At 48.4% G+C, this 26,593-nt stretch overlaps 1 protein-coding gene across 5 annotated transcripts in view; it reads right to left on the bottom strand.

Annotated features, from left to right (window-relative positions):
* Positions 1 to 26,593, bottom strand: part of Hdac4 (histone deacetylase 4) — a 229,740-nt gene that overhangs the window by 16,037 nt on the left and 187,110 nt on the right. For 3 of the 5 annotated variants that reach the window (XM_013351744.2, XM_005361679.3, XM_026786156.1), the window contains exons 13-21: positions 24,072 to 24,258; positions 22,243 to 22,376; positions 18,813 to 18,933; positions 15,743 to 15,789; positions 12,082 to 12,189; positions 9,781 to 9,836; positions 8,765 to 8,852; positions 6,681 to 6,800; positions 5,880 to 5,977 (exon numbers count right to left, since the gene is read on the bottom strand). In XM_013351744.2, coding sequence (XP_013207198.2) covers positions 5,880 to 5,977; positions 6,681 to 6,800; positions 8,765 to 8,852; positions 9,781 to 9,836; positions 12,082 to 12,189; positions 15,743 to 15,789; positions 18,813 to 18,933; positions 22,243 to 22,376; positions 24,072 to 24,258 — 959 coding nt within the window. The remainder of the gene's footprint in view (positions 1 to 5,879; positions 5,978 to 6,680; positions 6,801 to 8,764; positions 8,853 to 9,780; positions 9,837 to 12,081; positions 12,190 to 15,742; positions 15,790 to 18,812; positions 18,934 to 22,242; positions 22,377 to 24,071; positions 24,259 to 26,593) is intronic. The other 2 variants (XM_013351743.2, XM_026786157.1) reach the window with 1 other exon arrangement.

The following is a 26,593-nucleotide window of genomic DNA, read 5'->3' as shown; positions in this document are numbered from 1 at the left end:
CCAAAGTTGGGCAGTTGTGGAGGGGTTGGCCTTCTGCTGTTCTGGAGGGTATACACAGTCTAGTGTCTCCTGGAATTGTTTGTCTCAGGATGATGGGCCTTTCTAAGTCTACTCTGTACCTTGGGGCTCTGTGTACCACTGGTACAGTGCAGGACACATCCAGGTAGCCATATATGAAGGCCAGCACACTTTATTCAAAAGTCTGGGCAAGAGGCCTTTCAGTCTTGGGGCCACATGGTCTTAGGCAATACAGATGCCGGTGATGTAAAAGCAGCAGCCACGGACAATGAAGAAAGATGCAAACACTGGTGGATTCCACACAGGAGCCATGGCTGTGAATATCTGCTCTGGAATCATTTGCATGGCTTATATCCTGCTCTTCAGAGCAGCACCTTAGCCTCAGACTACACAGCTGTCATTGTGACCCACCGCAACACAGGCATACCAGACTATCATTTCACTGGTACAAAGCATTTAAGCTGAGCATCTACCCAGTGAGCACACTGGCATTTGTCTAGAAACCTGCCACAGTGGTCAGGAGCAAGGAATCAGTCACAGGGTAGAGAACGCCATTGGGGCCTCTGGCTTCTGTGTCACTGGCATCATTGCATGGAGTGAACCTGTCTCCCCAGGAGCGCTGTGCAGGGCTCTCTTCTCTGGGAGTGTGGGACACTGAGCTGACAAGATGGCTAGACTGGCAGTGGGTGTCCACATCACACACACCAAGGAGACCACATCAATGAAAACATTGTCATAAAACCGTTGTTTTCAACAGAATAATAGAACCCATCATGGTTTTGATAGGGGTTTTAAAGCCAAGTCATTTTTTTTTCAAGTAAAACCATAGTTGTTTGTGCCAAGTGTGGCACTTGCTAAGCACTGCAACAAGGGCATATGGTGGGTTTTGAAGTATAACTGAGCTATTTAATACCCAAAACCTGCCCCCCCAAAAGTTCTAAAATCATTATTAAATGGAGCTCGCACAAGTACTGATGCTTACACTTGCTGTGTGTTATGGTCCAGAACCAAACCTAAGCCATTCTCCACGCTGGAGTCAAAGTGGCCCCATGTACACACCGGCAGCAGGTACCAGCAGACACAGTCTTTTTCCTAGGCTCACTATGAAATGTGCTGAAGCTAGGGTAACTGGTGACAGCCCTGAATGTGAGGGGTGTGTGTTAGAGGGTGTCTCCAGCAGTCATGTGTGATACCAAGGGTGTCTTTGCTCCTTGTTGGGACACGGCTTTTTTAGTTGGATACGCCCTGCTGTACAGTGAATGTGTCTTCTACCCACCACCTTGCAGGAAAGAACCTTAAAGAATGTCCTTATTTAACTGGCGTTCAAAGTTAAATGGGAGACTGAGCTTACATTTTATCTCCCAAAATAAATTTTAAATCATGGACTTAGTTCCTGAAATAGAAGATTCTTTTGTGTTTTTGTGTATATTTGTGTCTGTGAGTGAGAGATTAGGGGCAGGGAGGTGAAGCTTCCCAATATAACAGATCATTTTACTATCTTCCTGGAGGAAGTCAAAATGAACAGCTCTCTGAGAAGGGTGGAAATGTGATTATAGCTCATCCTTGGTGCAGGGAGGGAATGAAGACCCCTACAGGTTCTCAGAAGTGCCTAGGCGAGTGGTCCTATGTATGTAGTGTGATAAGTGTCTCTTCTATAGCTTAGGCATCCCTCATTACCAGTGTTGTCCTGCTTTCAAATCAACCACCCCAAAGCCCGTGGTATGTGGGCTCTCATTTACACACATGGTCCAGAGGACACATGCCTACTTCTGTCTGCACTGTGGCTTGCTTGGTAAAAAGTAGGGCTGGTGCACCAGGCAGGGATATAGGCTCACACTACATCTCACAGAGAAACTGTTCACTGTCAGCCACACGGAAAGGCCAGCACCTAATGTAGAGGGCCATAGCCATACATCCCATGTCTCATGAGAGGGCAGAATGCACACAGAGGACATCTCTGAGATGCACACTAACTGCAGTCAGTGCCTCAAGAGCTAGGTTCCCACATGAGAGCAGGGGTTCCCAGCTCCATCTGGAGAGTCAGTGAACCTATTTCTCTAACTCAGTCCACGCTGGTGGCTGCCACAGCCGGGGGGGGGGGGGGACAGGGACGGGGGACTAAGCTCTGTGTCCCTTCATCCAGGGGTCAATGTTACACAGCAAAGCTACCAAGGTCCACCTCGACACTCTGCTTTCACCCTCATCTCCTTTTGTTCACCCTGGCACTCCTATCCCCAATTCCCCACACCGACAACCTCTAATTCAAGAGCTTGCCTTTTCCTCCACAGGCCCCTCCATCACCTCCTCCCACTTACCTACAGCAGGAATTAAAAACCCAGACTCTGTAGAGGGCAGACTCAGACTGTAAGCATTTGGGCTGATGGGAGGCTCTTCTGGCCTCAACTGGGTGGTCTGAGTTTCTCCCCGATTCCTGAGTTTCTTAGGAACCGGAGTAGGGTCCTCACTTTGCATTCTCTCCTAATGCACCAAACATGTCTTTCCTGGATTACTAAATGCCAACTCAGACATTTTTTTCACAATGTTCCCAGTCAGAGCATTCTCTGCTACATACCCAAACACGCTCTTCTGAATCTCTGGCCTGGTGATGTTCAACTCCCTACAAGCAAATGCTGGAGGTCACATTGCCCACATTCCTATTCACCCTAGTCCCACCCCCTCACCTCCCAATGCCATGGTTTGTCACTGTTTAACAAGGTAGTCCTGCCTTTCAGGCCTCTTTACATTTTGTTGGACTGGTTGATTCAAACATCCTGCCCACTTCATCCTGGGACCAGGTCTTTTCCCAGGCCGCAGCAGAAGACATATCACTTATTATTCACCAGGCACAAACCCTCAACAGTCCTCCTGCCCCGGACTGAGGCGTACAGGCAATTTCCTTGGGGATATCCTTTCCCCCACAAGGCTTGGCCTGGGCCTCACCTCTGGGGGCATCTGAGGGCCCTGATGGTTGAGAGCCATCAATCACTGCATCACAGAGCTTCGAGCTTTATCCCTGGTTCCTGTCTGGGGGCCAAGCAGGCAAGAGAGGCTGCTGGCTCATTAGACTTTGAATGCTGAGCTTTACGTTTCTGTTTCTTGATTTCTAAGATCACCACCACTGACTCTGCTAAAATTCTATCTAAGGAAGCAGTGGGATGTCATCATTAACTGCAACTACCTTTTAAAAAGGTAGCTGATAGTTTAACCAAATATATTCACAGCAAGTCCTTGTCTCTTAGATATTAAGCAATTCAGAAGGCAGAGTGGTAATTATAGCAGATATCAGAGTGTGTAGTCACAGGGACCACTTGTGTCTTACCACACCACTCAGTTGTTTAGAAAAAGCAGCAACAGCAGCAGGTTGTACAACAGAATGAGGGTTCAAGGTCCACAGATAGGCAATAGGCTTTGTAGTTTGAGGCCAGTGAGAAATTAAGATGCCACCAGAACACCAGCACCATCTTTGCTAAGCTTCCTGTGCCGCACATGACTGTTCCACTGCAGAGGCCAGGTACTGAGGACAGGTCCAGGACGCTAAGGACAGTGTATCACTCACTCTCTGCTTCCCAGCCCATAGTGCTCTGCCTGAGCTCCGCCAACTTCAAAGCTGTGTCTGGCTTGAGGCCTGGTTTGAATTATAGTTCTTTTCTCCTACAAGTGTCTGGGCCTGAGGAGAAAGTGCCGGTCACTTCTGGATCTCATTAGGGGCAATTTTCTTATCTTTTCTTCATCTGATGCTTGATCCCCTGAAAATGTGACCTGGCAGTAGAGGGCTCTGAAGAACAAGGTGCTGTCTTTGAGGCATGCCTTATCCCATGGGGCCCCAAAGGAGTAGACTGAAGAAGAAAGGGGGAAGGAGCCTCTGACCCTTCTTTCCCCACCTGATGCCCAGGGAACCATAAATTGTGAACTTCAAAGTACTACTTTACATTAAAATAAAAAAAAAAAAAGCAACCTGAAACAATTTCCCTTTTCAAAGCAATTGAAGCTTTAGAAGGTGCCATCAAAAAGGGATTATCATCTATATACTTTGCCAACCGTTAGGACAGATGTCAGGGTGACTAAGGAAGGAAGGCTCACCTCAAAGACTGGACAGGCAGGTCAGACACTGCAGATACCTGGGCAGGGACAGCAGGGGTCAGACTTGGCCCCCGGATCACAGAACTGCAGGCATACTCAAGAAATGCCTCCAGTGAGCACAGTTCAGAAGGCAGAGAGCAAGGCCTGGGGGACAAGGGCCGGCCCAGTCACCGGCTACAAGGACTGATGTGAGTGGAGGGTATCTGTTACTGTCATCAGCGGATACCATCTTCTCTCTGTACCAGAGTCACCATGAAGCCTTCACAGGCCCTGACCTGCAAACGGCATCCACTCAGAAACAAAGGTCACTAACTGGGCAGTGGTTTCTTCTCACACTATGGATAGGCTATGTTTCCAGTGCTGTGCAGAGGGCATGACACACCCTGGTTCTCAGGTTTAGCTTTCACAGACTTCCTAGTGTTTGGGGGAAGTTTGTAAGTGAGGCGGGCACAGATCAGTGGCGTGTAGAGACACCGGAAACAAACAAAGGGATCAGAGGTAAATGGCAGGTGGCAGTCAGCACAAAGCTGCTAAGGCCTGAGTGATCCTTGCCTGCAACTGGCCAACAGCTGAACAGCAGACCTTTGTAACTTCACCAACTGAGATTTGTCACTTCTAGTCTGGTCAACTCACACCCACTGGGTCAGGCCTTTACCATACTGGACCCTAACCACCTCTCCAATAGGAAATGGGACTGGGAACCTGTTTCAAAATGAGCAGATACTGAGAAGTGTTATGAGTTTTTGGTACCACAGCTACAGAGCATAGGCAAGTCCACATACATTTTACAGATACAGCTCACCAACTAGCGACATACACACTTGCATACATATGTGCTTATACTTCCAGAGATCTATGCCTTACAGGCATATATGCACATAACAACAACAACAACAACAACAACAACAACAACAACAACACACACACACACACACACACACACACACAGAGTCATATAGGTAGTGCCCCTCAGGAACATACAGACACATGTACACATGTCTGCACGCAAGCATGTCTACATGCACATAAGGCACATGATTGTACACATGTGCTTCATACGTACAGTGATCAAGGCAGAGAAGACCCCTGGAGGTCTGATGTTTTCACCCACAATACAAATAAATAAGTAAAAGTGAATAAATAAAGTATTTTATGAGAGTGAAGGCCCCTCGGGCCCATCCAGGCCCTGGAACCACTCCTGGGCTGTGGTTGACTTGAGTGGCACCTCCTCATTGCACAACAGTTAGGGAAAGTCACCATGGTGTAACAAGAGGAAAGTGACAGGCCAAGCCATCCACTATTGGCTGTATGAATGGCTTCAGTCTGGCCTGATGTAAATACAAAGAATTATGGACAACGAAAGTCAATGCTTTTTTTAAAAAAGCAACCACGTTGCAGCCAATCTAAGGGGCACAAAAGATGTGATATAATGAGATGACTCTTCCCTGATACTCATACAAATAAAGGGGATCCTATTTCTCCTTTATTCATTTCCACTTGTTATACCTTCACAAAGGCTTTGTGGAAGAGTGAGCAGGAAATGAGATCTGAGATTTACACTTTCAGTTTCCACTGACTGAAGGTTTCCAGCATAGCGGAAGTCTTACTCCACCCCCTACTGTCTCCTCATCTTATCACTGGGACCCAAACAGGCTCACATGAGAAGGGAGCTGGTAACAGAAGTGAGACAGTTCAAAGATCAACCCCGGAGTTCCCAGTCTGCTTGGCTGCTCCTGGACTCAGAAGGACCAGTCTCTGTGACTGAACAGATGGGTACTCACCTGAAGGCTGCCAGGTACTCTGCATCTCCCATGGGGGGTTCCAGGCCTCCCGTGAAAGCCATGTTGACATTGAAACCCATGCCTGGCCCTGTGCCCACCTGTGGCCACAAGGAGAGAAACTGTTGTCAATGGCACTCTGAAAAGACCACCTGAGACAACTGACACTTGAATTAGGGTATGTTGGGATGACAGGCCCGTAGGGATATTCATGAGTCCTGTGTGCATGTGCTCACCAGTGAAGCTGGCCACTCCAGTACCAGGCACTAAGATCAGTGGAGCAGATTTTACAGGGCTGCAGCTGCTCACAGACCCTAAACTAGGAGGAACCACTGAGAGACACTTCTGAGGACCTGTGCATCATGTGTGCACAGAAGAGGCTCTATACTTTGGGACTGTCTTTGGAAGGTAGGCTCTATGTTCCTGGGACTACCAGGTAGTACCAAATGCCAGATGAACAAGGGGCATGAGTGTGCTGCCTAAGGATGCCCACTAAAGACAGTGGTTTGGAAAGGCATCACAAGGTACAGAGAAGGTACAGAGAAGCCGGTGTCCTGGAGGAGCAATATAACAACTCCTTATGCTTCCTTGCCCTGAACGGAACCAGAAATGATGTATAGATTCTCACTGAACACTGAATAAAATTCTGGTCCAAGGCATGCCCAGCATAATCTAGGGTAGCATTTTCTAGAATGGCAGTCTGGGGTGGCCTGCATCTGCCCTGCTCTCCAGATAGCTGTAGCACCTGGCTCTAAGCTGGCATGTCCCCCCAGTTGCCCCCAAAATTTCATACACTCTACGTACCTCATCTGGTGCTCCACTTCCCGGGAAGAAGTTTCCATCGTCATAGCGGTGCAGGGACATGTAGAGAACATTGGGGTCATTGTAGAAGGCCTGCTGAGTCCCATTCCCATGGTGTACATCCTGAGAGACCAAGAGAACTGACTCAGGGAGGACCAGGCCTCAAGTACAGCCCTCACCATCCAGCTGTCCCCTGTACCTTGGGGTAACAGTTCCAACTTGGTGAACACCTTAGAATCTTAAGCCTGGTTTGCGTCTCATAGTAAGGTGCTAGGGGTGTCAGCAGCATCAAGAGATGCTGAAGTTTAGAGTCCGAGTTGGCAGGGTCTCTGTAACGCACACCAGAGCACATTCCTGACTTCAGAGAAGAGAATGGGGCTAGCTTCCAGCTGAGTTGAGGCTGGGATTTCAAACCAAGCCATCTGATTCATCTTATGTGCCTGCCTCATTTACAGTGAGCCATTTCCGACTTCCATCAAGATAATTACCGATTATGGGTTGGCTACGTTCAGGCACATGTGAGGTATTTCTCATTGCATAGGGCATATGAAAGAAGAACTTAGGTGACAGATGGGTACCCAGGTCCCCATCCGGAAGTGAGCAGCTGTTTTCTTAAGACATGATACCTGTGTAACTGAGAACCAGAAAGCAAGAAAAAAAGGCAGCTTTGATTTCTGCCAGGCCTGTGGCCACTGTTGTGGGCCATGAGAATTGGTTCCCAGGACGGGCAGGCTGGGTGGCTCTGCACTGCATGGCTGTGTGTGTGAAAAGCTTTCTCTACAGGGTCATCTGTGCTTAGTGTAGGATGTGGATGTTCAACCACTCGACAGGGTCATCTGTGCTTAGTGTAGGATGTGGATGTTCAACCACTCGACAAGTGCCCCTTCTATCTTCACCAGATCCCCGCTGAGAGGAGCAACCATGGATAACACTGTGTACAGTAAGTCATAGTAGTGTCAATGTGTCACCATCATGCAGTTTAATGCAAAGTGTGGTCCTGGGGAGTGTTCCCTGGTCTTGGGAAGATGAGACAGTGTCTATGTGGGTCACCTGCTGACTCAGCTCTTCCCAGCCTAACTGTCATACCTGTGCTGACACTAACTGTAAGGCACTCTGTCTTTGCCCATATCTCTGCTTGTTCCCTGAGGAAGGGCCAGGTTGCAGGAGGGACAGGCTCACTGGTAAACTGCCTTCCATGCCTTGGTCCTATTCTGGATCCAAGAGTTGACTTGTCTCCTGGTTTATGTTTTGTTGTTTCTTTCTGAAATTGGAAGGGCATGAAATCCAAATGACAACCCCACCTGATGTGGGCTTAAAGTATGTCAAGAGACACAGAATCAAAGTGTTTCTTTGTGCATGTGTCTTGGATCCACTGGCTTCTTACAGCTTTTCACATACTATGCAGAAATGCAGTACAGGGTCATCCAGCATGCTTGTCCTGGGACCGCTCCCCACAGCCACGACCACAGTGATGATCACAGGCCTGGTAGAAGCTCAGACTGCCTCTTCACCTGCTGCTCGGAGCTCATGACACCCAGGCACTTGACTAAGAAGGGGTGCTGACATGCTTATCCCGACATCTGGCTACTTCTGACATTTGGCTTAGCTCTCAGAGAAGCAGCAGCCATTCCAGACAGTCGGATTATAAGAAGCTGTGCTCGTTTGGGAAGATGGAGGCACAGTCACTTGTGTGAAGTGAGTCTCAGCTAGCATAAGGTGGGCAGCCAGGTTCATGTCCCCAGGTCAGAGCACAGAGTCAGGCTTAAACATGACCTTCAAAGCTTCAGTCTCCTGAGAGGTCATACCGAAGACCAGTGATGGTGGCCTCCCTCAAATGTGTGTACTATCCTGGCAGGTTAGGCTAATGACTGGCAGGATCGGCTGGTCTCAGTCCTGAATCCACCTTCTTTCTAATGGGTTCAGGCTTTACTTCGCTGATTTCTGGGAACGTGTTCAGAAAGTTCAGTTTGTTCCCTGATTCCAAGTGTCAGTAGAGGTGAAGGCCCATGCTCAGTCAGGTCGTCCACTGGGGAAACAGGTGGGCATGCATGCTCTTTCCAGGCCTGCCTGGGCAGGAAGTCACTCACCCAGTCCACAATGAGGATCTTGCTCACATTCAGCCTCTGCTGGAGAAGTTTGGCTGCAATTGCCACAGAGTTAAAATAGCAGAACCCCCTGCAAAGATGATGTCTAGTTACTGTTTTTATACAACTCATAGTAGAATATCAACAGTCTGGAGGGTCCAGGCGAAGGCCATTTGCTTCCTAACTGGGACCTTTAACTGGTGCTGGCGATTAACCAACAGACATGGACACACAAGCCAAGTACATATACTACAGATCCACAGGTACATAAGCACATGTGCCACATAAGACCCACCTGCCAGACACACATACCACACTCAGAAATACATACTGAAGTATGAGCACACACACTATAGAAGACATCTTCCCACTATAGACACTCTCCCTACACCCCAGATATGCACACAGGCACACGTAAGTGTATACACTACAAGATACATATAACATACAGGTATATACAAACACACATGCACACACCACAAATATACAGACACAAATACATACATCTACATATATCAGATACACACATGCAAACACATACCGAAGACACACAGACACTGTTAAAGGTTAATAATAGTTGTCAACTTGACAGGATATAAAATCATCTGGAGATAACTATTTGAGATTATCTAATTGGGTCAACCTCTGCAAGGCTATGAGGAATTATCATGCTTAGGTTAAAAAGGGTGGTAAAACCCATCATAAATGTGAATGGTACTATTCCTATAGGCTAAGGACCTAACGCATCACCACACACATCTCTGGCACAGCTTCCCTGATGTCATAATTTCAACCACTTGAACCATCTTTCTTAAACACAACAGGGAAGTCTTTGTGTCTATATTCCTCATCCAACTGCACGACTCTCAAATCACAGGTCTACCTCAGCTGTGGGCAAGGGAGACAAAGTAACACAGCCTGGGTGATGTGCACAAGGCCACTCAGCTCCTCCCTGGGTTCTCAGATGCTCACCCAGCCCTGCCACCCGTGATTTTTATCAGCCTCCTGTGTCCACTTACATGGGTGTGCTCTCCTCAGCATGGTGTCCTGGGGGGCGAACCACAGCAAAGCCATTCTGCAATGATAGCAGACAGTGGGAAACAGTGAGGAAAGGCATTTCATACCCCAAAGTCAGCACAAACACCAGTCATCAGATTCAGACTCCACAGGATGATGCGGTTTCCATTATCATTGGTCCCATGACATGGATGGGAAATGGGGTTAGTTGGCTCCTTTGTTAAGGAGTCTGTACAGAAAGCCTGACCTGAGGACAGACAGTAGGCCCACTGGCTCTGTTTCTAAGTGCCAACAGTCGGGGTTGCAAGCACTGGCGGGGGTGTGGCCTAGGATCCCAGACAGTCTTGTTGCCTGTTGCTCACCAGCAGCCTTGTGGCAAACATGGATACAGATAAAAGATAGCTGGGCATGCTAAACTCCAGCAGGAAGATCAGGAGCTTGAGGCCAGTCTCACCTACACTGTGAGCCGGAGCCTAGGTTGGCTAAATAAGAACTTGTTTTCCCATCATCCCCTAATAAAACAAAGTGCTCATATAGACTACTGCTGTGTCCATGCTATGCCTCAAGCAGGTCTTGGGCTCACCTCTGTCGCACACACAGCACCCAACTCTACTCCCATCTATAAGAATAATCACGACAGAGCTGGCACTGGATGGCACGGCTGCACAGCCTATACCCCATCACTTATACTCTACAGAACCACTGGCACACCACTGGGGCTGCTGCTGTTAAAACACTCAACCAAGTCTGACTCTCTCCAGCCCCAGGAAGTGTTGGGCTGAGCACACAAAGGTCAGCCAAGGGGACTGGGTTGACAAGACAGTGCAGTGGTAAGGCTGAGAGGGAAAGACCCAAGACAGATGCCACCCTCTGACACTCAGCACTGCAAACTTCGTTCTCATTCTTGTGCCTGCACTCTGTGCTGAGTTCCGGGCACTGGCTTCAGGAGTCTAACAAGCCTCTGATTCCACCTGCCTCTTGTACTGAGCAGACAACAGTATGTATGGTGCTGAGCAGCAGGCAAGCATGGAATGAAGATACAACAGCCCTGACAATGAGCACAAATGAATTCCCAAGGGGACGTTTCCCCATGAGCATCCTCATGGTAAGTTTCCACAAAGTGGACACCTTCCATCTTCAGGCCCACATCTTTTAGCATACCATCCTGAGTAGAGAAGACAGTGTGACGGTACTGAATGGGGCCATGTGTTGGTTAGCTACAGGAAGCCTCTCTGCACACTGTTCACTGTGAGCTGAGTCAGACTCTCTTTTCTTAGAGATATATTTTTTTCTTGTAAAGATGAGCAAAATTATGGGCCTTACAGCTTGAGATCTAAGACACTTCTCAAGAAGAATAACGCTTTTCACTTCTGGGAACAGGATAGACAGGAGGTGCCAGTGATGGGATTTGGACTTCACACGTGCCTGTCCCTATGCACAGGGACTTTGGACGGGATGGCATTTCTTATGAGATGAGTGGTAGGTAGCAGTAAGAGTTTAAAAAAACAAAACAGGGGCCAGAGAGACAGTTCAGAGGTTAAGAACACTGACTGTTCTTCCAGAGGTCCTGCATTCAATTTTCAACAACCATCTATAATGAGATCTGGTACCCTCTTATGGTGTGCAGGCATACGTGCAGGCATAACACTGCACATATAATAAAGTATATAAATCTTAAAAACACAACAAAGCATGATTTCTGTTAGGGTTAGGGATGCTGAGATCTAGACCTTAACTTTCCAACCGCTGTCTGGTTCAGTAAACATCCTGGGGGTGAGATAACTACACAACAAACAGGCGGCTGCAGGGTCCACGCTGCACTGCCTTCAAGATTTGCCATGTGCCAACACTGGCACAGGTCAGAGAAGTTAGCTAGTCTCTAGTTTTCATGAAGACCACAAGACACCCTCTTTTCAATCCTTGCTTACACAGGTCAGTGTCTCTCCACCAGTTTCACACTGTTGTAAGACAGATGTGAATCTAGATGCCATGCACTATGCCAGATATTATTTTACAATCAGTACTCTGAAAATGTCTCATTTTTTTAATCTCACTTAGTTGATACTGGAGAGGGAGCTACATGAACAAAAGCTTTCTGGGCTCCTGAGCAACTGGGAAAGGGTAAAGGGCTGCACAGATCCACCTCAGAATGTGAACTATACATTTTCATCAGCATGGAGCGTCTACATTATCCTGGACAGGAGCCAACTTGTACCAATCCTTTCCAGGCCCTCGCCAGCAGGAAAAGGACATTGGGCTGACCCTCCTTGTGTCGCCCAGCTAGATCTATTGTGCTGACTGACCTTTAGCTCTCCTGTGGCCACCTTGAAGACCAGCTCCACCACGCAGCCCACAGCCAGGCGGGCTGCCCCCGACGAGTGTACCTCATTCCATATGGTGTCGCTATCCACCTGTGAAAACAACACTCCTCGGTGAGCCAAATCCTGGGTCACTGTCACTGCCATCACACAGGGTTGTGCAGCCTGGATCCCCTAAAGCTCTGCCCCTGTGTTGTAGACTGGCCAGGGCAGACACAGCAACCCATATCAGGTACATTTCTTTGAGATGTGCTAAAACATTAAACACAGGAATAAGAATCAAGTGACCAGAAATACCCTCTGGGATATCCTTCTCCTTTCACCAGTTCCAACAGACCTGAAGCTGACAGTGAGGATCCTAGGCTACTTTTGAAATTGGAACTGGAGCTAAGAGTGTGTTAACAAGCAGAAAATGAAATGGAAGAGAAACTACAATCAGTGCTCTACTTTGTATTAACTTTAACTGCACGCTCTTACTATGGGCTGAGAGTAATTAAATGGGACTAGGGCATGAAGCATGACAAAGAACCACCAGGTCTGTCCTGGGTGGCCAGAAGGTGGCTTGTTAGTTTCCACTTCAAACAGCAGCAGGCCAGCCAGTTCTCTACTGGCCTGGGCAAAGGAGACGACATTACAGTTTTTTAAAGCTTACACTGGAACATGTGTGTGTACATGGGTATGAACACATGAAAGTAAATTCTTGTGGAGGTCAGAGGACAACTTAAAGGAGTCAGTTCCCTCCTTTCACTACATAAATCTCAGGGATTAAACTTGGTTGTCAGGCTTGGCAGCAAGAATCCCTACCTGCAGAGCCATCTTGCAGGCCCAGGAGGATATATTTTTAAGGTTTGGCTAGTGGGGAACAAGACAAGGCACTCCCACTACTGGGTCTACAGGAAAGCCCAAAGCAGAGTCTAGGCAGGGATTAAAGGGCTGCAATGTCAGGGCACAGAACAACTGTCAATGTATGTGTGCCCTGTGAGGATACATGGGGCCTGGACCAGATACACTGAGATTTAGGCCTTGCCAGGGAGTTATGGCCTGGGGGAGTAGGGTGAGTGTTGCTTGGCTAAGAAGTTAAAGCTGTTTAACTTCTTAAATCTGAGGTTTGCCAGATCCTCACATACACCATCTCTGAGCACTCAAAGAAGCTGGAAATCCAGACCCACAAGCACCTCTCTTCATCTCCATCTGGGCCTTCCACACCATCCTAACTGACAGACACTGATCACCAGTGGGAGGAGCAACCCTTTTCAGCTTTTCCACAAGCTTCACTCTCAGAGACAGACAACCTAAAACTCCTTTGTACAGGTTTAGACTTCACTGACAGGGGTACTTAGCCCTGGCTATGTTCTTTAAAGAGCTCCCAAATGCCAAAGGATGACCTGCTGGGAGGCATCACTATTCAAAGTTGAGACAGTGGCTTGTGGTCCTAAGAAGACCAGCTTAGGCTGGAGAATCAAATCATTATCAGCTCATTATAATATCAAAGGTGACAGTGCAGGAGACAGTCCATCAGTCCAGGGGGCAGCAGTGTCCTGGGCAGTTCAAGTCAAGTCAAAGGCAATGTATGAGCTCAGTGATCATTGACTTCCCAAGTGTGAGGAGGGAGCCTGGCTTTAGACCTGGGCTAAGACTTGGGGAAGGGACTATGCATGTCATTCACCTGATTTTCCAGGGCTTTCTGTAGACTGTACGCTTCTGGACATTAGAAGTAAGTGTCATAGTCTGGCCAAGCCCCCTTCTTCACAGAGGAAGGGGTGAACCCTTGGACAATCCCCACTACAGTAGCCCAGGTTGCAAAGACTTGACAAGACTTCCCTGCTACTTTCTTCCAGTGTCTGTCCAGCTGCTTCCCTTGAAGTGGTACCGAGGGGCAGCCCTGTTTAGTCAGGGTGGTGATGCGAATGTGGAATGGGAGCTATAGAAAAGCGCTTTACAGGAAGGATAGACATAGGTGAAATGGAAACAGAGACGCATCTGGGAAATGAAAACTGAATAACAATAACGGAGCATGTGGCAAATTCGGGTGAGTCCTGGGAATCAGGAGGCTCAAGTGGGAGGGTAGGTCCTAGGCAGGGCTGGGACAGGAGCAGGGAAAGTCAAGAACACAGGTCCTGACTAGTTTGGAATTTACAATAATGAGGTGAACAAATGCAGGAGTGTTTTTATTTGGTTTGAAAAAATGGTTGAAACTATTTTCAAACCTTAACAGAGCTAAGGAAGGAGTTTTCAACTCTGAAAGAACTATTACAAGAAGGAAATGGCAATGGAAAGCTGCTTCCGGGGACAGAGGGCCTGCCTTTGGGTGCCTGCTCCCGATCCTACACACCCTACACAGTTCTCCCATTGCTCTGACACACCGGTGGGTTGACCCTAGAAGGAAAACTTAGTCTACTCAGGCCAGAGCCTGTAGGCCTTCTTCCTGCCTCAGAACCTATGCGAAAGACCTGAAAAATCCCAACTCCCCTTTCCAGGCTGGGTTTCATTGGCTCCACTTACATCTGTGCAGTGTGTCTGCATCTGGCATGCCTGTTACACCTCAGATCTGGAGCTAGTGGTGCAGGAGACTGCCCAGGTTTGCCCCTAGATCCAAGCTTGCATTTAGTTTTCATTTGCAAATTATAAATGCTGCCTTGCACAGGGCTCTCTGGCTGCAGGGCAGTGCAAATCCAAATCTTTTCAAGTCGGGCCAAAAATTTGCCCCGAATTAAGAGATTGCAGCCTATTTACAATACAAAACAAAGTAACTCCAGGAGGGCTTGGTGGTGGTATGAATAGATGCCATCGATTCTCTTTCTGACGGGACAATTTTCAAAGCAGCGATTTCTGTAAAGACTCAGGAAGAAAACAATTTTGTTTCATTTCCATAACAGAATCCAGACCTCAGCTTCACCCCAGGATCTGTGATCAAACATGGTACAGGTTTGGCCTGGACAACTCTGGCCCAACACACAGTGGTGCAGTGGGATTCAAAGGGTCAGAAGATCAGAAAGGAGGGTTAGTCCCGTTCTTGCATCCCAGAGGACAGGAATACAGCAGAACCTCTATCTCCCGAGGCCAGTGTGGCGACAGAGACTAAGGGCTGTCTGTGCAGTTGGAGTAGACACTTTGATGGCCAGTTCTTTGCCACTTGTGTGTCTCAGTCTGTTTCCCAAGTGACGAGTTGCTCTTTTCATCTGGCTATAGAAATGGCTATCAACCACAAAGCAGAGAATGTCACCTGATTCATGGGCATATTACAGAGAACTCTATCTGGAGTACAAGTTAGTAAGTGGTGCAGAACAAGCCCACTCTGCCCCAAGAAGCCTCTGTGGCCTGTGTGAACATGAGCATAGTGCTATTGAGGATGTTCCAAGGCAGTCTACACATAAGGTGCACAAGAACTGAGGATTAGCAGGGCTCCAGATGCATTGTCAGACAACTTTCCCCTCAAAAAGGTGCCTGAGTTTGGTGGAAAAAAAAAAAAAAGCTCCCAGCTCTCAGTTCCTTTGAAGCCCCACATGGCCCCGCCTGTCCCATAGTACTGTTTATGGAAAACACCTGGCAGCCATTACCCACTCGAGAGAGCAAGGCAATGATTTCTGTGACCACTGGGGCTCTGAGAACAAACAGGACATTATTTACACATTAAAGAAATACTTACCCCAACACCACCACAAGGGAGCCTGACAAACACGGAGGTCAGCGAGCCTGTGGGGAGAAGATGAGGGTCAGATCAGGGTAGCATTGGATCCGTGAGTGCATAGTCCTTAGAGCGTGCTGTGGATCCCAGGGCAAGATGGTTCTTGTCCCACTGGCTCCCCTGCAAGGCTCCACCACTAGGCAACAAGTACAAGGAGAGTGGCTCTGCCAGAGCCTGAGAGGGAGCAGGCTTTCATGGTTAGACAGCCACAGGAGAGGGGGTGGGCCTCCCAGGAGACCTGCACAATCCAGACATCATGCTGCCTTGAGAACCTGTGGGCAGGGAAGCTTGTGTATACCTGATAGTATTCCTGCTAAAGCACAAAACCTCTTCCATAAGTGCTCGAAGATCTTGAAGTTAGGAGAGGTTCGATGTATCTACATGTCTGGCTGAAGGTCCAAGTATGGATCTCAGTAAAATAGCCCATTCCTGGCCTGTTACTCGGGGGCACTGGGCCACTATGGGCAATGCAAGAATAAGGCCATACCTGCATATTCCTTGCCACTATCAGTCCTCCCAAATCATGCTGAGGAAACAGCACTGTTGTGGCCTCCATTTCCTACTGTTTCTTGAAGGCTAGGACTCTTGGGTCCTACGGAGGCCACCTTCTTATCACCCCTGCCTTTCTGCCTCAAACAGCTAAGCATTCATAGCATAGGTCCAGGGCTTGGTCCGTATTTGCACATACAAATAAGGGAGGCAGAACAGGGAGATTAAATACATCTTTCCTTCAGTGACAGGTGGGCAGCAGGTAAAAATGCTCTAAACTTTGCATACACAGATTCTTGCAGCAGAGTGAAATCTTCAGGGGCAGATATGTAGGGGAGTTATACAGGGAAGCAACATGTCAAATCAGTGTCTTAAATGGTAGCTATCCTTTCCAGAGATGACATCCATTCAGGGAATGGGGATAGGGTAGGTAGGGAAAGTCTGGGCCTTTGGGAAAAGGCTGGGAAGGAGGGATGTGGACTACAAGCCACACTGCACCAGCTCACTGTGTACTGTTCAACTGCAGCCATTATGGTTCTGTATCACAGACTGAAGCCATTGCACAGGGCACCTGGCATCTAAAATCGGAATCAGCCAGGCATGAAGAGACAGCACTTTCATTATTACCCCTCATTCTAACAAAGGTACGGCAGTGCAATGTCAAGAAAGGAACCTGAGACTTTCTTCAGTAAATTCACATTGGTTATGTGGTGGCGAAGGCTATGAAAGTGCATTTCCCTTTGAAACTAGAGCCAATGCCATGTACATTCCAGATGTCAATCACTGAAATATTTTCATGCTTATTTCCAGCCAGTGAAGAGGAAAAAAGGAACGTTATTAGATATTAAGCACAGAAAGCACACTTGAATAGGAGGCAGGGCATGATGCTCATGACAAGAGCTTCTATGTCCATCACAAGCTGTATCCAAGGGTCCCCTGTTCTAGACTGAGTATCTTTCACCCCAGCTTAGGCCACAGCCTAGCTCTACCTGTTGGCAGTTTGAGGTCATAACCACTGAATCAGGTTGCAAAAACACTCCTGAAGTCTAGCCCTCTGGTCTGCTCCCAGCAGAGTGCTAGTTGATGTTTCAGCATGTGGATGGACAGACAACGCATACTCTGTGGCAGACAGTCTTTTGGAGGTCTGCCTTGACAGCTTTACAGCTGACCCAAGCCGGGCCTTTCTTCATCATGACTGTTAGGTGCCCCCTTGCTTCTAGGGAAGGTGACTGCCCACCACAACGGCAATTCACTTCAGGGAAGAACTATAAAGGGTCTTTGTACATGGAAGAGAAATGTGTGGATTGGATTTAAAAAGGAAAGAAAATCAAAGTAGTATTTACAAATCTAACTAGGGCTACTTTAACAGAACTTGGGGTAACTGCTATTACTATGTCTCAAATACTTCGGCCAAGGATGTTTGTGAAGATCTGTTGTTAGGACCCTGTAGAAGCTTAAACAGGGGTCTTGAGGAGTTAGGCAGTGACAGCCTAGGTACCTCCCACAGTGTGAAAGGGCAAAGCTTAGCCAGGAGGGAAAGGACACCAAGTGAGGACCTCACATGGCCACCACAAAGACACAGGGTACAGCAACAGAGTCAGTCACTAGCATGGCTGCTGGGGCACGGGGATGTGTATAGTGTGTGGGGAAAATGTCCTAACAAAGAAAGAAATCCATGCACAAGTAGGCTTTAGTGGAGTAGTGCGGGCACAAGCTAGGGACTAGTGTTCAAGTGACCTACACTTCTTCCTTCACCTTTGTTCATAGTATCTTTCCAATTCGAGGACACTAAGTACAGCCTTAGTCTCTAGCTGCCTGGCAAGCACTGTCCTGTCTGTTCCTGACCTCATGTGGAGCCTACACTGGCAGCTTCAGATGGGCAATAGCTCTGTAAACATGAGGATACTATTTGCTGGGAACTCTCACTGTTAGAGTCCTTTGAACTGGCCAAGCTCCTGCAGGAGGAGTTCCCTGTTTTCTGAGGGTGAAGGTGAGTACACATGGGGCCCATTTGGGGACTGTAGGTGGGAGATAGACTTTGGGCATCTCAAGAACCCCCATTGTTGAACCATGACCTGAAGTCAGAGTCCCAAGGCAGAAAGCACTAACCCTAGCTCTGTCCTATCCCTATCCAAGCTGTCATCTTGGATCACTGCAAAAGTCACCACAAAGCTGCTGGGTTCTGTGGGGTAAACCATATAGGCAATGTAGGTCCCACAGCTTGTCAAATCCTACTTTTTGTTGGATAAAGACCCTGGTGGTGAGGTAGAATAGATTTCTGCTAGTCAGAACATGGCCAAGCCTAGGGCTCTCCATGTCCCTCTCAGCCTCTTCCTAAGAGATTTAAGAAAAAAACTGCAAACAGGACAAGGACTGTACACTCCTGCTCTCACACAGTCTGAGCAGCTTCCAGAATGGACTGTAGATCCAGCCTTCCTGTCCTGGTCAGCCACACAGTAGCCCCAGCTACAGGGGCCAAGGGGTAGAAACATCACTTGCAGGAGATCAAGCCTGGTAGGGATGTAAGGAAGGTCTCGAGTACCTAGAAGTTTCTTACTGTCCAGTTTCTGTCTGTTGAGAGGGTTTGTGCCATAAAGGAGTGTGTGGGCCTCCGAGTGCACTGTCTGCAGCTCTTCCAATGTAGCTTTGCGTCCACGGATGCACTGTAGGGACATAAGGTCAGAACAAATATGTCAGGTCAATTTTTACTTCAGCAAGGCTACTGCGCCAGAGGGAATACAGTTCGGTTATGATGATGGGCATATAATTATTAGATTATTGAAAATCAGAAACAAAACAGTTCCTAACACAATCTTTAAAAGTATTTTAGGTGGCTTGCCTTTTAATCATAGCTTTGAAAAACATTTAAAAATGATTCTAGTTTTCAACATGCTACCCTTCACTATCACACATACGATTTTCAACAAATTATTACTTTGCTTTCTGGAACCAGGGTCTGGGCTTAAAACAGCAAGAAGTGTCAGAGGTGAGGCAAGCTGCCTGAGCTCATTCTCAAAGGACTCAAGATATTGCTCTAGTGTCCCTCAACAGCAGCTCTCTGTGGCCCGCTCTTGTCCACGGCTGACACACTGGAATCTGTGCTTACACTGGGAGGTGCTTAGGAGTGTTGTGCTCCTCTGCAGATTGTAAGATCACCACATCTACTCTGGGCTACCTTCAAATCTCTAGACACTAGCAGATGAGTGCCTGCCTTTCAGTTGAGTTAATCACTTAACCTAGCTGGCCGGGGGGTTATGAAACACAAATATTTTATAGGGAAAGGGCTCTTTGGAGGTCAGGCAAAGGAAAGTCCTCATCACTCAACAAGCTGTTGACAACAGATCTGCTCTCCTCTTCCTGACCATTTGTCTGGTCCAGCAGGCGCTGACCTACATGGTGAAGAACCTAAACCAATATGGCATGGCCCTGGTTCTGCAGGTTGGCAGAGGGGCCTGGGCCTGCAGAGAAGACCTCTCTCTAGTTCAGACCATTCATGGGGTGAGACCACCCACAGGCCCTCCAGAGTGAGGTACAGTCCAAGCTCTAGTTTCAGAGTCAGTGGTTGGGAGTCTATGGGATATCATAGCATCATCTATTTACTTCTGTGTTGGATATCAACTCTAATGACAAGGGCCTAGGACTCAGGTTACAAGCCAGACAATGGAGACCTGGTGTGAATGCAAGCTTGCTTTCTTGGGCTGAATTAAGGAATAGCTCCTCTGCACAACAAAGAGCTGACAAGGTAAGCTTCCCATGCTTGGGATTACAGTACTTACACTTAGGAATCTGGTCAGTGCTTTTACTGTTGCCAATGGTTCTAAGCCCCATCTTTTCCTAGCCTACCGGTATCTCTTGAGGCTCCTGCTAACTCTGCTCTGACTTCATAGACGACATCTAAGAATCCTCTGCCAGCGGCCCAGATATGGCAAATATCTCTCACATCTCCATGACAGTCCAACGGAAGGTGAGGTGGGTGGCTATCCTGCTTTCTCAGATATTTATACTCTCAAACCAGCTCAGCTCTACTTGCTTTCTTAGCTGAGAATCTGTCTTACAGTCGTGCCTGAATATACTTTCCTGGGAGGGGGCAAGACATCTGTGAATGCTGGCAACTGAAGGATGCCTCAGGGCAGCATCTGGATGGGCAGGATGGCAGGATGCAAGGCCAGCTGGAGCACGAGAGGAAAGAGGATTTTTCTCAGGGCTTGTGTACACAGGTCAATGCTGCCCCCCAGTGGCATAGCATTCTGGATAGATTCCCAAACAGGTGCCTATGGCGCTTCACCTTACTCCTCAACGTTCATTTCCCACACAGGGCCATCAGGAGCAGGTATGGGCTTGATACTGGTTTGTCCCCAAAAGTGAGGTACAATTTGAGAGGTAAGGGACACTGGGGACCCGTGAGCCCTGGGATGATGTAAATGAATACTGCAGAGCATACAGGAGGGCAGTTGGGCTCACAGAGAGGAAACAAGTAACTGCTGATCCACGAGGCTCCTGCTAGTGCCTCTGAAGGCCTCCTTGTGCCCTATCCTATGCTGATGTGCAGGACAATCTGGGGGAATGACATGGAGGGGTTTTTCAAGTTGAAGAGAGGTCGTAGCAGATTCCCTTGGCAGGTACTGAAGGCAATCCTGTGGGTGATGCTAGTCCTACTGCACAGACGGGAAGGCCCACCTGAGCCTACCAGCTCCCTGGAGCAGAGCCCTGCCCTACACAAGTTTATCCTTCTTCCTCAGCTTAGGACTCCTGAGTGCACAGGACCTGGGACTGCATCCTGCTGAGCCACGTGAGGAGAACCAGGAGAGGCTCAACATGATCTTGGCCACAGCCATACTGTATGTGACCAGCTCTGTTGTGGCCAAATGTGGGGTAAACCTGAACCCCACTGGCAGATACGGAGACCTTCTGAGAGCAAGCATGGCAGATAGGAAAACTGAGGACCACACCTAGAGAGACAACCCTATTAGAGCCTTCCTACACAGATCCCTGGGGCTGGCATAAAGGAACCAGAGGCAAAGCTAATGGGGTTGGGGGACAGAGGGAGGGTGGTGGTGGGGGGAGAAGGAGCTTTCCACACTGGCCACTGCCTTGCAGAACCTAACATTTGAGGAAGAAAAGGTCCAAAGCTCTCCACATGTCCTCAGAGACGCTTTCTGATGTAGCTGATAGGACTAACGGGACAAGTAGGCTCATCTTCCCCTAGTCTTGAACCCCTCTCTCACTGCAGAAGTATGGATGTACACACTGGCCAGTCACAGGAGCATGCTGAAAAGTAACTAGGAAGAAGGCAGAGACAGCCATGGGGAAGCAGCCTGGCACTGTGGGTTTGAGAAGCACAGCCCATGGTGCTAGCTTCTGTAGAAGATACAGAATCTTAGGAAAACAGTTTGGACTCTGCCATGGGAAGCCCCAAAGGTTCATGGAAAGGAAGCTACACACCCAATCTGGTAGTGTTGGTACTGTGGGTCCAGCAAGAGGTGGTTCTGACAGGAGGTAACTGGGAAACAGGGACTTCACCCTTAGAAGTCATAAAGGTTCAGGCCTTTATGACTAAATTAGTTCTCAAATGAACAAGCTGTCACAGAGAAAGGCCAGCCTAGACAGCAGTCTCTTTTCTGCTTCTCTGTCAAGTTGTGGTTTAGTCAAGGCACTCTCATGAGATGCTGGTAGCTTGGTTTGGAACCTCCAGCGACCAGAACTGTGAGGTGGTAAACAGACCTCTCTGCCTTATTAAAGCAGAAGCCTCAGGTATTCTATCACAACAACAGCAAAGGTGCCGAGATGGGCTTCTCAGAAGCCCATAGACAGTATGGATGGGGACGAGGAAACATAGGCAATGTTTCTCGGATTTTCTCCATCACTGTAACATGAAAACAGGCAGACACTGTGAATAGAGCAGGCTGGAAGCCATGTCCAGGAGCAAGAAAGGCAGTAGGTGTTCCTCTATCACTTTAGATAGACCCCCATACCTCACACTTTCCACGGAGACCAGTCTCCTGCAGGCGGGACCAGATGCTCTGAATCCTCCCAGCATGCTCCGGGTGGCTGTTGGTGTTCCCACAGGTGCACTGATGCTTCAACATCAGTGTGTCATACACAAGGCCTGCAGTGGAGCAGAGCTGAAGTCAGAGCAGTGCCCAGGGCTGAGTCAGTCAATGCCAGAAGGCGGCCCTGGACAGCAGAAGAATTCCCAGGAGGAGAATTGGTTCTTGGTTCAAGTTTACCCTATCCCCTTTTCAAGTGGGAACTAGAGGATCTAGATACAAGCAGAATGAGAGACCCAGCATTGTCCAACACTGTAGCTTAGAAAAACTATGGCTGCATCATTGGGATTGGGCCAAGTTATGGAATAAAAGGTGAGAAGGGGTCGGGGTCTGGTAGTCCTTGGGCTATGCTGAATTCTAGTAATGCCAGGTGTTGGCTCTTCAAGGCCATCTGCCTGGTCATTGACTAGGCTCTACATTTAGCAAGTCTGTTGGGTAGACATTGCCCAAGGTTACCACATGGTCCAGGCTGGTCCAGGCCAGCATGAGTTTTGTGGTTTGCCAACAGATAACGTCCAGAGCAGCTGGACACAGGGTAAATGGTGGCATGTGTGGGCTCACTCAAGATGGACATAAGAATACAAAGGGAGCTGGGTTCCATATGTGAGATACATAAACATGCCTATCTGACATGAGCAAGTATATGAACACAGCTCAGAAGCTGCGGACCACAGAAGTCTGTCAGTCACGAGTGGCTTCACAGAATGGCACAGATAGGAAGGTCTCTTCTGACTAGCCACTAGCCAATAAACACTGTTTACATGCAAGTTGCCACCAAGGTTTCATGACAGAGTTTCCCTTATCTGAGCTGCAGTCCTTTGAGGACATATTAATTTCAGCTCATGGACTGAAAACTTGGTGAGTTTTATGAAATGCAGTTTTAATTTTTTTGAAGTAATTTTAATTTCTATGTATTACTACTGAAATGTTTCCCTTAACAGGAAATTTCCTTCTAAGAAAAGAACTTGGCTGTATTTGCAGTGTACTGCAGGAAGACATTTTGTAAGACCTGTGAAGGATAAAGCCATTCTGTATTTACATAACTTTTCTTCATTAGAAAGAAATGTTAAATCAAAACACTATGAAGAACCATCCTAGCTTCCCTGTTTGTCATTACAGGAAGCTACTGGAAGAGGTGGTGTGGCTATCTTGTGGGGATAGTTTTCTGTCCCTGCCTCTATGAAACTGTGGTCCACACTTCTGCTTAGTTTGTTCCGGACCTCTGGACCTTTTGCTAAGGTGCCAGCAAGACACTGTTTCCAAGCTACAGGGCAGGTGCAATGCCAGAGGTGAGAGAGGCCCAGTTAGTCCCAGATCTTGCTGTGTTCTGCTCTAGCAGAGCTTTTCACTAAGCACTGTACAGGGTGTCACTGGAGCCTTGGGGCAATGCTGCCGTCTGGGTTTGGTTTAGGGGACACTTGCAGAAGACCAACACTGCTACTGCTGCTAAGAATGGGAAGCTGGGAAGCTCTGCGCTGGCACAGGTGGGACTGCTTTCTACAGGAAAAGAGAAGGTGGTTTTCTGAGCTGGTGGCCAGCCCCAGAATCACAGCACTGTTAGTGTGCTCCCATGACTGAGTGGGGTTCTCAGGCCTGGCATGGCACTGGCTGCTTGTCTCTGGACAGTGTGGCCTGGGTTCTTCCCAGATTCAACTGTAGGCTGCTCCCTTAGCCTCTCATCAGTGGCTTGCTCCATACTCCCAGACTGCCCCTGTCCTCTTGCTTCCCCCTACCAGCAAGAGGCTACAAGTTACCTGTGGTGAACCTTGGTTTGGAGGGGGGCTCCTGGACTGACATGGGGAAGGTGGCAGATGCTGGGGAGGACTGAGCCCGGGACAGAGGTCTATGGCTGCCGAATGACACAGGGATGCCAGCAGCCTCCATTGATGCCTGGTAGTTCCTTAGCTGGTGGATCCTCTGTTGCTCCAGCAGGAGAGCTTGCTGTGGGGCAAGATAGAGGGCAGTTAATGGCAGAACATTTCCCACCAGCCTGTGACAATTATTACTCAGTCACCCCTAGCCAATGACAGGCATCTGCACTGTGGGACAACTAACCATGGATGCATGCCTCCTAACCATGGGCTATGATCTGAGTGGGATCACAGAGAATACACTTGGCACAATGGCCATGCTTAAGAGGACGAGGGGACTTGCCATCTTAAAGGCCTACAGGGAGGTGTGGTCCAGGTGGGGCTTGGGAAGTGTTCTCTAAAGAGACGGTGAGCAATGGTGGAGGGGCTGATATTTAGACAGGGTTCAGGTCCTCGGCTAGGGGAGTCACTCTGACCATAGTGAAAATGGGACAGTGAAGACATACTGCCACCCCATCCACAGGTTCTTCTTCTGTGAGCCAAACTCAGCAAGAGAGCAAAGGCAGGTACAGAAGGGCCAGCTCTATAATGTCTGATGTGTTCCTTGCCTTGACCTCAAACCACTCTAGCATTCTCAAGTTAGGAAGGGCAGAACTAGGGTGGGGGAGATGACATATGAGACATGCTAAGGGCTCAGGTGCCCAGGAGAGAGGACTGGGTTGACAAGGGTAGCTGTAAAGTGTGGGATCACCACTCAGGGAATTTGCTACCCGAGGGATGTAAACCCTGATGGGGACTCTGGGGACTGGCTGAGGTCTATGTCCAGTGGGGAGTGAACCAGCTGTGGGGAGTGAGTCAAAGATGAGACTCCCAAAGTTGACCTGCCCAGAGGCTGCTCCTTCTGTAGTGAACAGAGGAAGTCACTTTCTAGGGCCCTGAGACAGATGAAAAAGAAAACCATGTCATCCCATGCCACTGCAGCATGTTAAAAAGAAAGTCCAACTCCCACCACCCCCACAAACCTCGCCCCAAGTCCAATTTGATGGACAGATCTTATGGCCTTGAAAATACCCACTCTTTAGAAGTAGGGCGCAGCCCTGGGCTGTGAGCAGAGGATGGGAACTTTACCTAGATGTATAGCCTTCAGCAGACAGAAGGGGAGCTGCAGACGTGAGGGCCACAGTAGGGAGGCAGAGCACCTCCTGCAGGAGGGCTAGAAATACCCACACAGAAGTGGAAGGCCTATGGCCTCCCCAGCTCACATCAGACCATTAAGGAGTTAATGTCCCCTCTGTGCATTTCCACAAACTACTCTGTGTCCCAGGTCCCATGAAGGAGTTTCACTGGTTCTCCAGAGAACACAGGAAGGATCCTAAGGACTGTCTCATGCTTGGATCATCTGGTGTCCCAAAGAGACCAGTCCCCAAAGCAGCTACTGAAATACCCTGACTTAATCTGTGTGGTAAAAGAATACTGGTTTCAACGATGGCAAGTAGCTATTGGCTTCCTCTAAGGGTCTACTTCAGACATGACAAACATGTCCCCAAGTCCCTTTCTGTTCATCAGCTTGGAGCAGTAGACAGTCCTAGCCACTGATTTTCCTGGGTTCCTGGCTCATAAGACCCATGGTATTCTCACCCTTTTAATTCTATTAGACTTTAAAGAGTGGTGGTTATATGATGGGAGCTAAGTATTCCCAGAACCAAACAGGTCACCATGCCCAAGACAGAGAAAAGTACCACAGAGCTGGGTGCTGGGGACAGACTATGAGACCGATTCCCAAAGTAAACATTCAGGAGAATCTAAGCCACCCTCATGCTGTGGGTGCTACCTTCTTGTTCCAAGGACCTTATGAGAATGGAAGTTAATAGGTGTCTGCTGAAGGAACCTTGCTTTTCTGGCATTACCAAATGTTACGGCGAAGCATTGGTGGCTGCCTTATCTAGAGAGCCATGGGACTGAGAAGGGGCTTGGCTGGGAGATTCCTGAAGTCCAGCAAGCAGGGGCATATGCCCTAGAATAGTACCCAGGCATCAAGTACTGCTTCTTGGGAATACAACTAGAGTCCATGACTCTGGATCCCCTGGCATACCTATCACTCCTGAGGCAAAAGCAGCCTCTCTGGGGGTTCTCTGGCTTCTAATCCACGGCTTCCCATGTCCTGCTCAAATGTCCCTAGTCTTTCTAGACAAGTGCCAGTTTATCTTTCACTGCAAATCAATAGTCACTCACTGAGCATCTTCTATCTCTGGCAGTCTGCTATTCTGTACTGTGTCCCAGACCTCACTGTCCTCTCTGCTGAGCAGACCCTGACTCTTCTGTTTGTGAGACATGGTCTCACTATGTAGACCAGGCTAGCCTTAAACTCACATATCTGTCTGACTCTCCAGTCCTAGGATTAAAGGCATATATACACCACCATACCCAGCTCCTTTTTCATTAACACTTCAACCTCCCATTCCAGT

Source organism: Microtus ochrogaster, linkage group LG4 (genome assembly GCF_000317375.1).
Source record: "Microtus ochrogaster isolate Prairie Vole_2 linkage group LG4, MicOch1.0, whole genome shotgun sequence".
Lineage (NCBI taxonomy): Eukaryota > Metazoa > Chordata > Mammalia > Rodentia > Cricetidae > Microtus > Microtus ochrogaster.
Note: the sequence above shows the minus strand (reverse complement) of the source record. Positions and strands in the feature narration are given on the sequence as shown.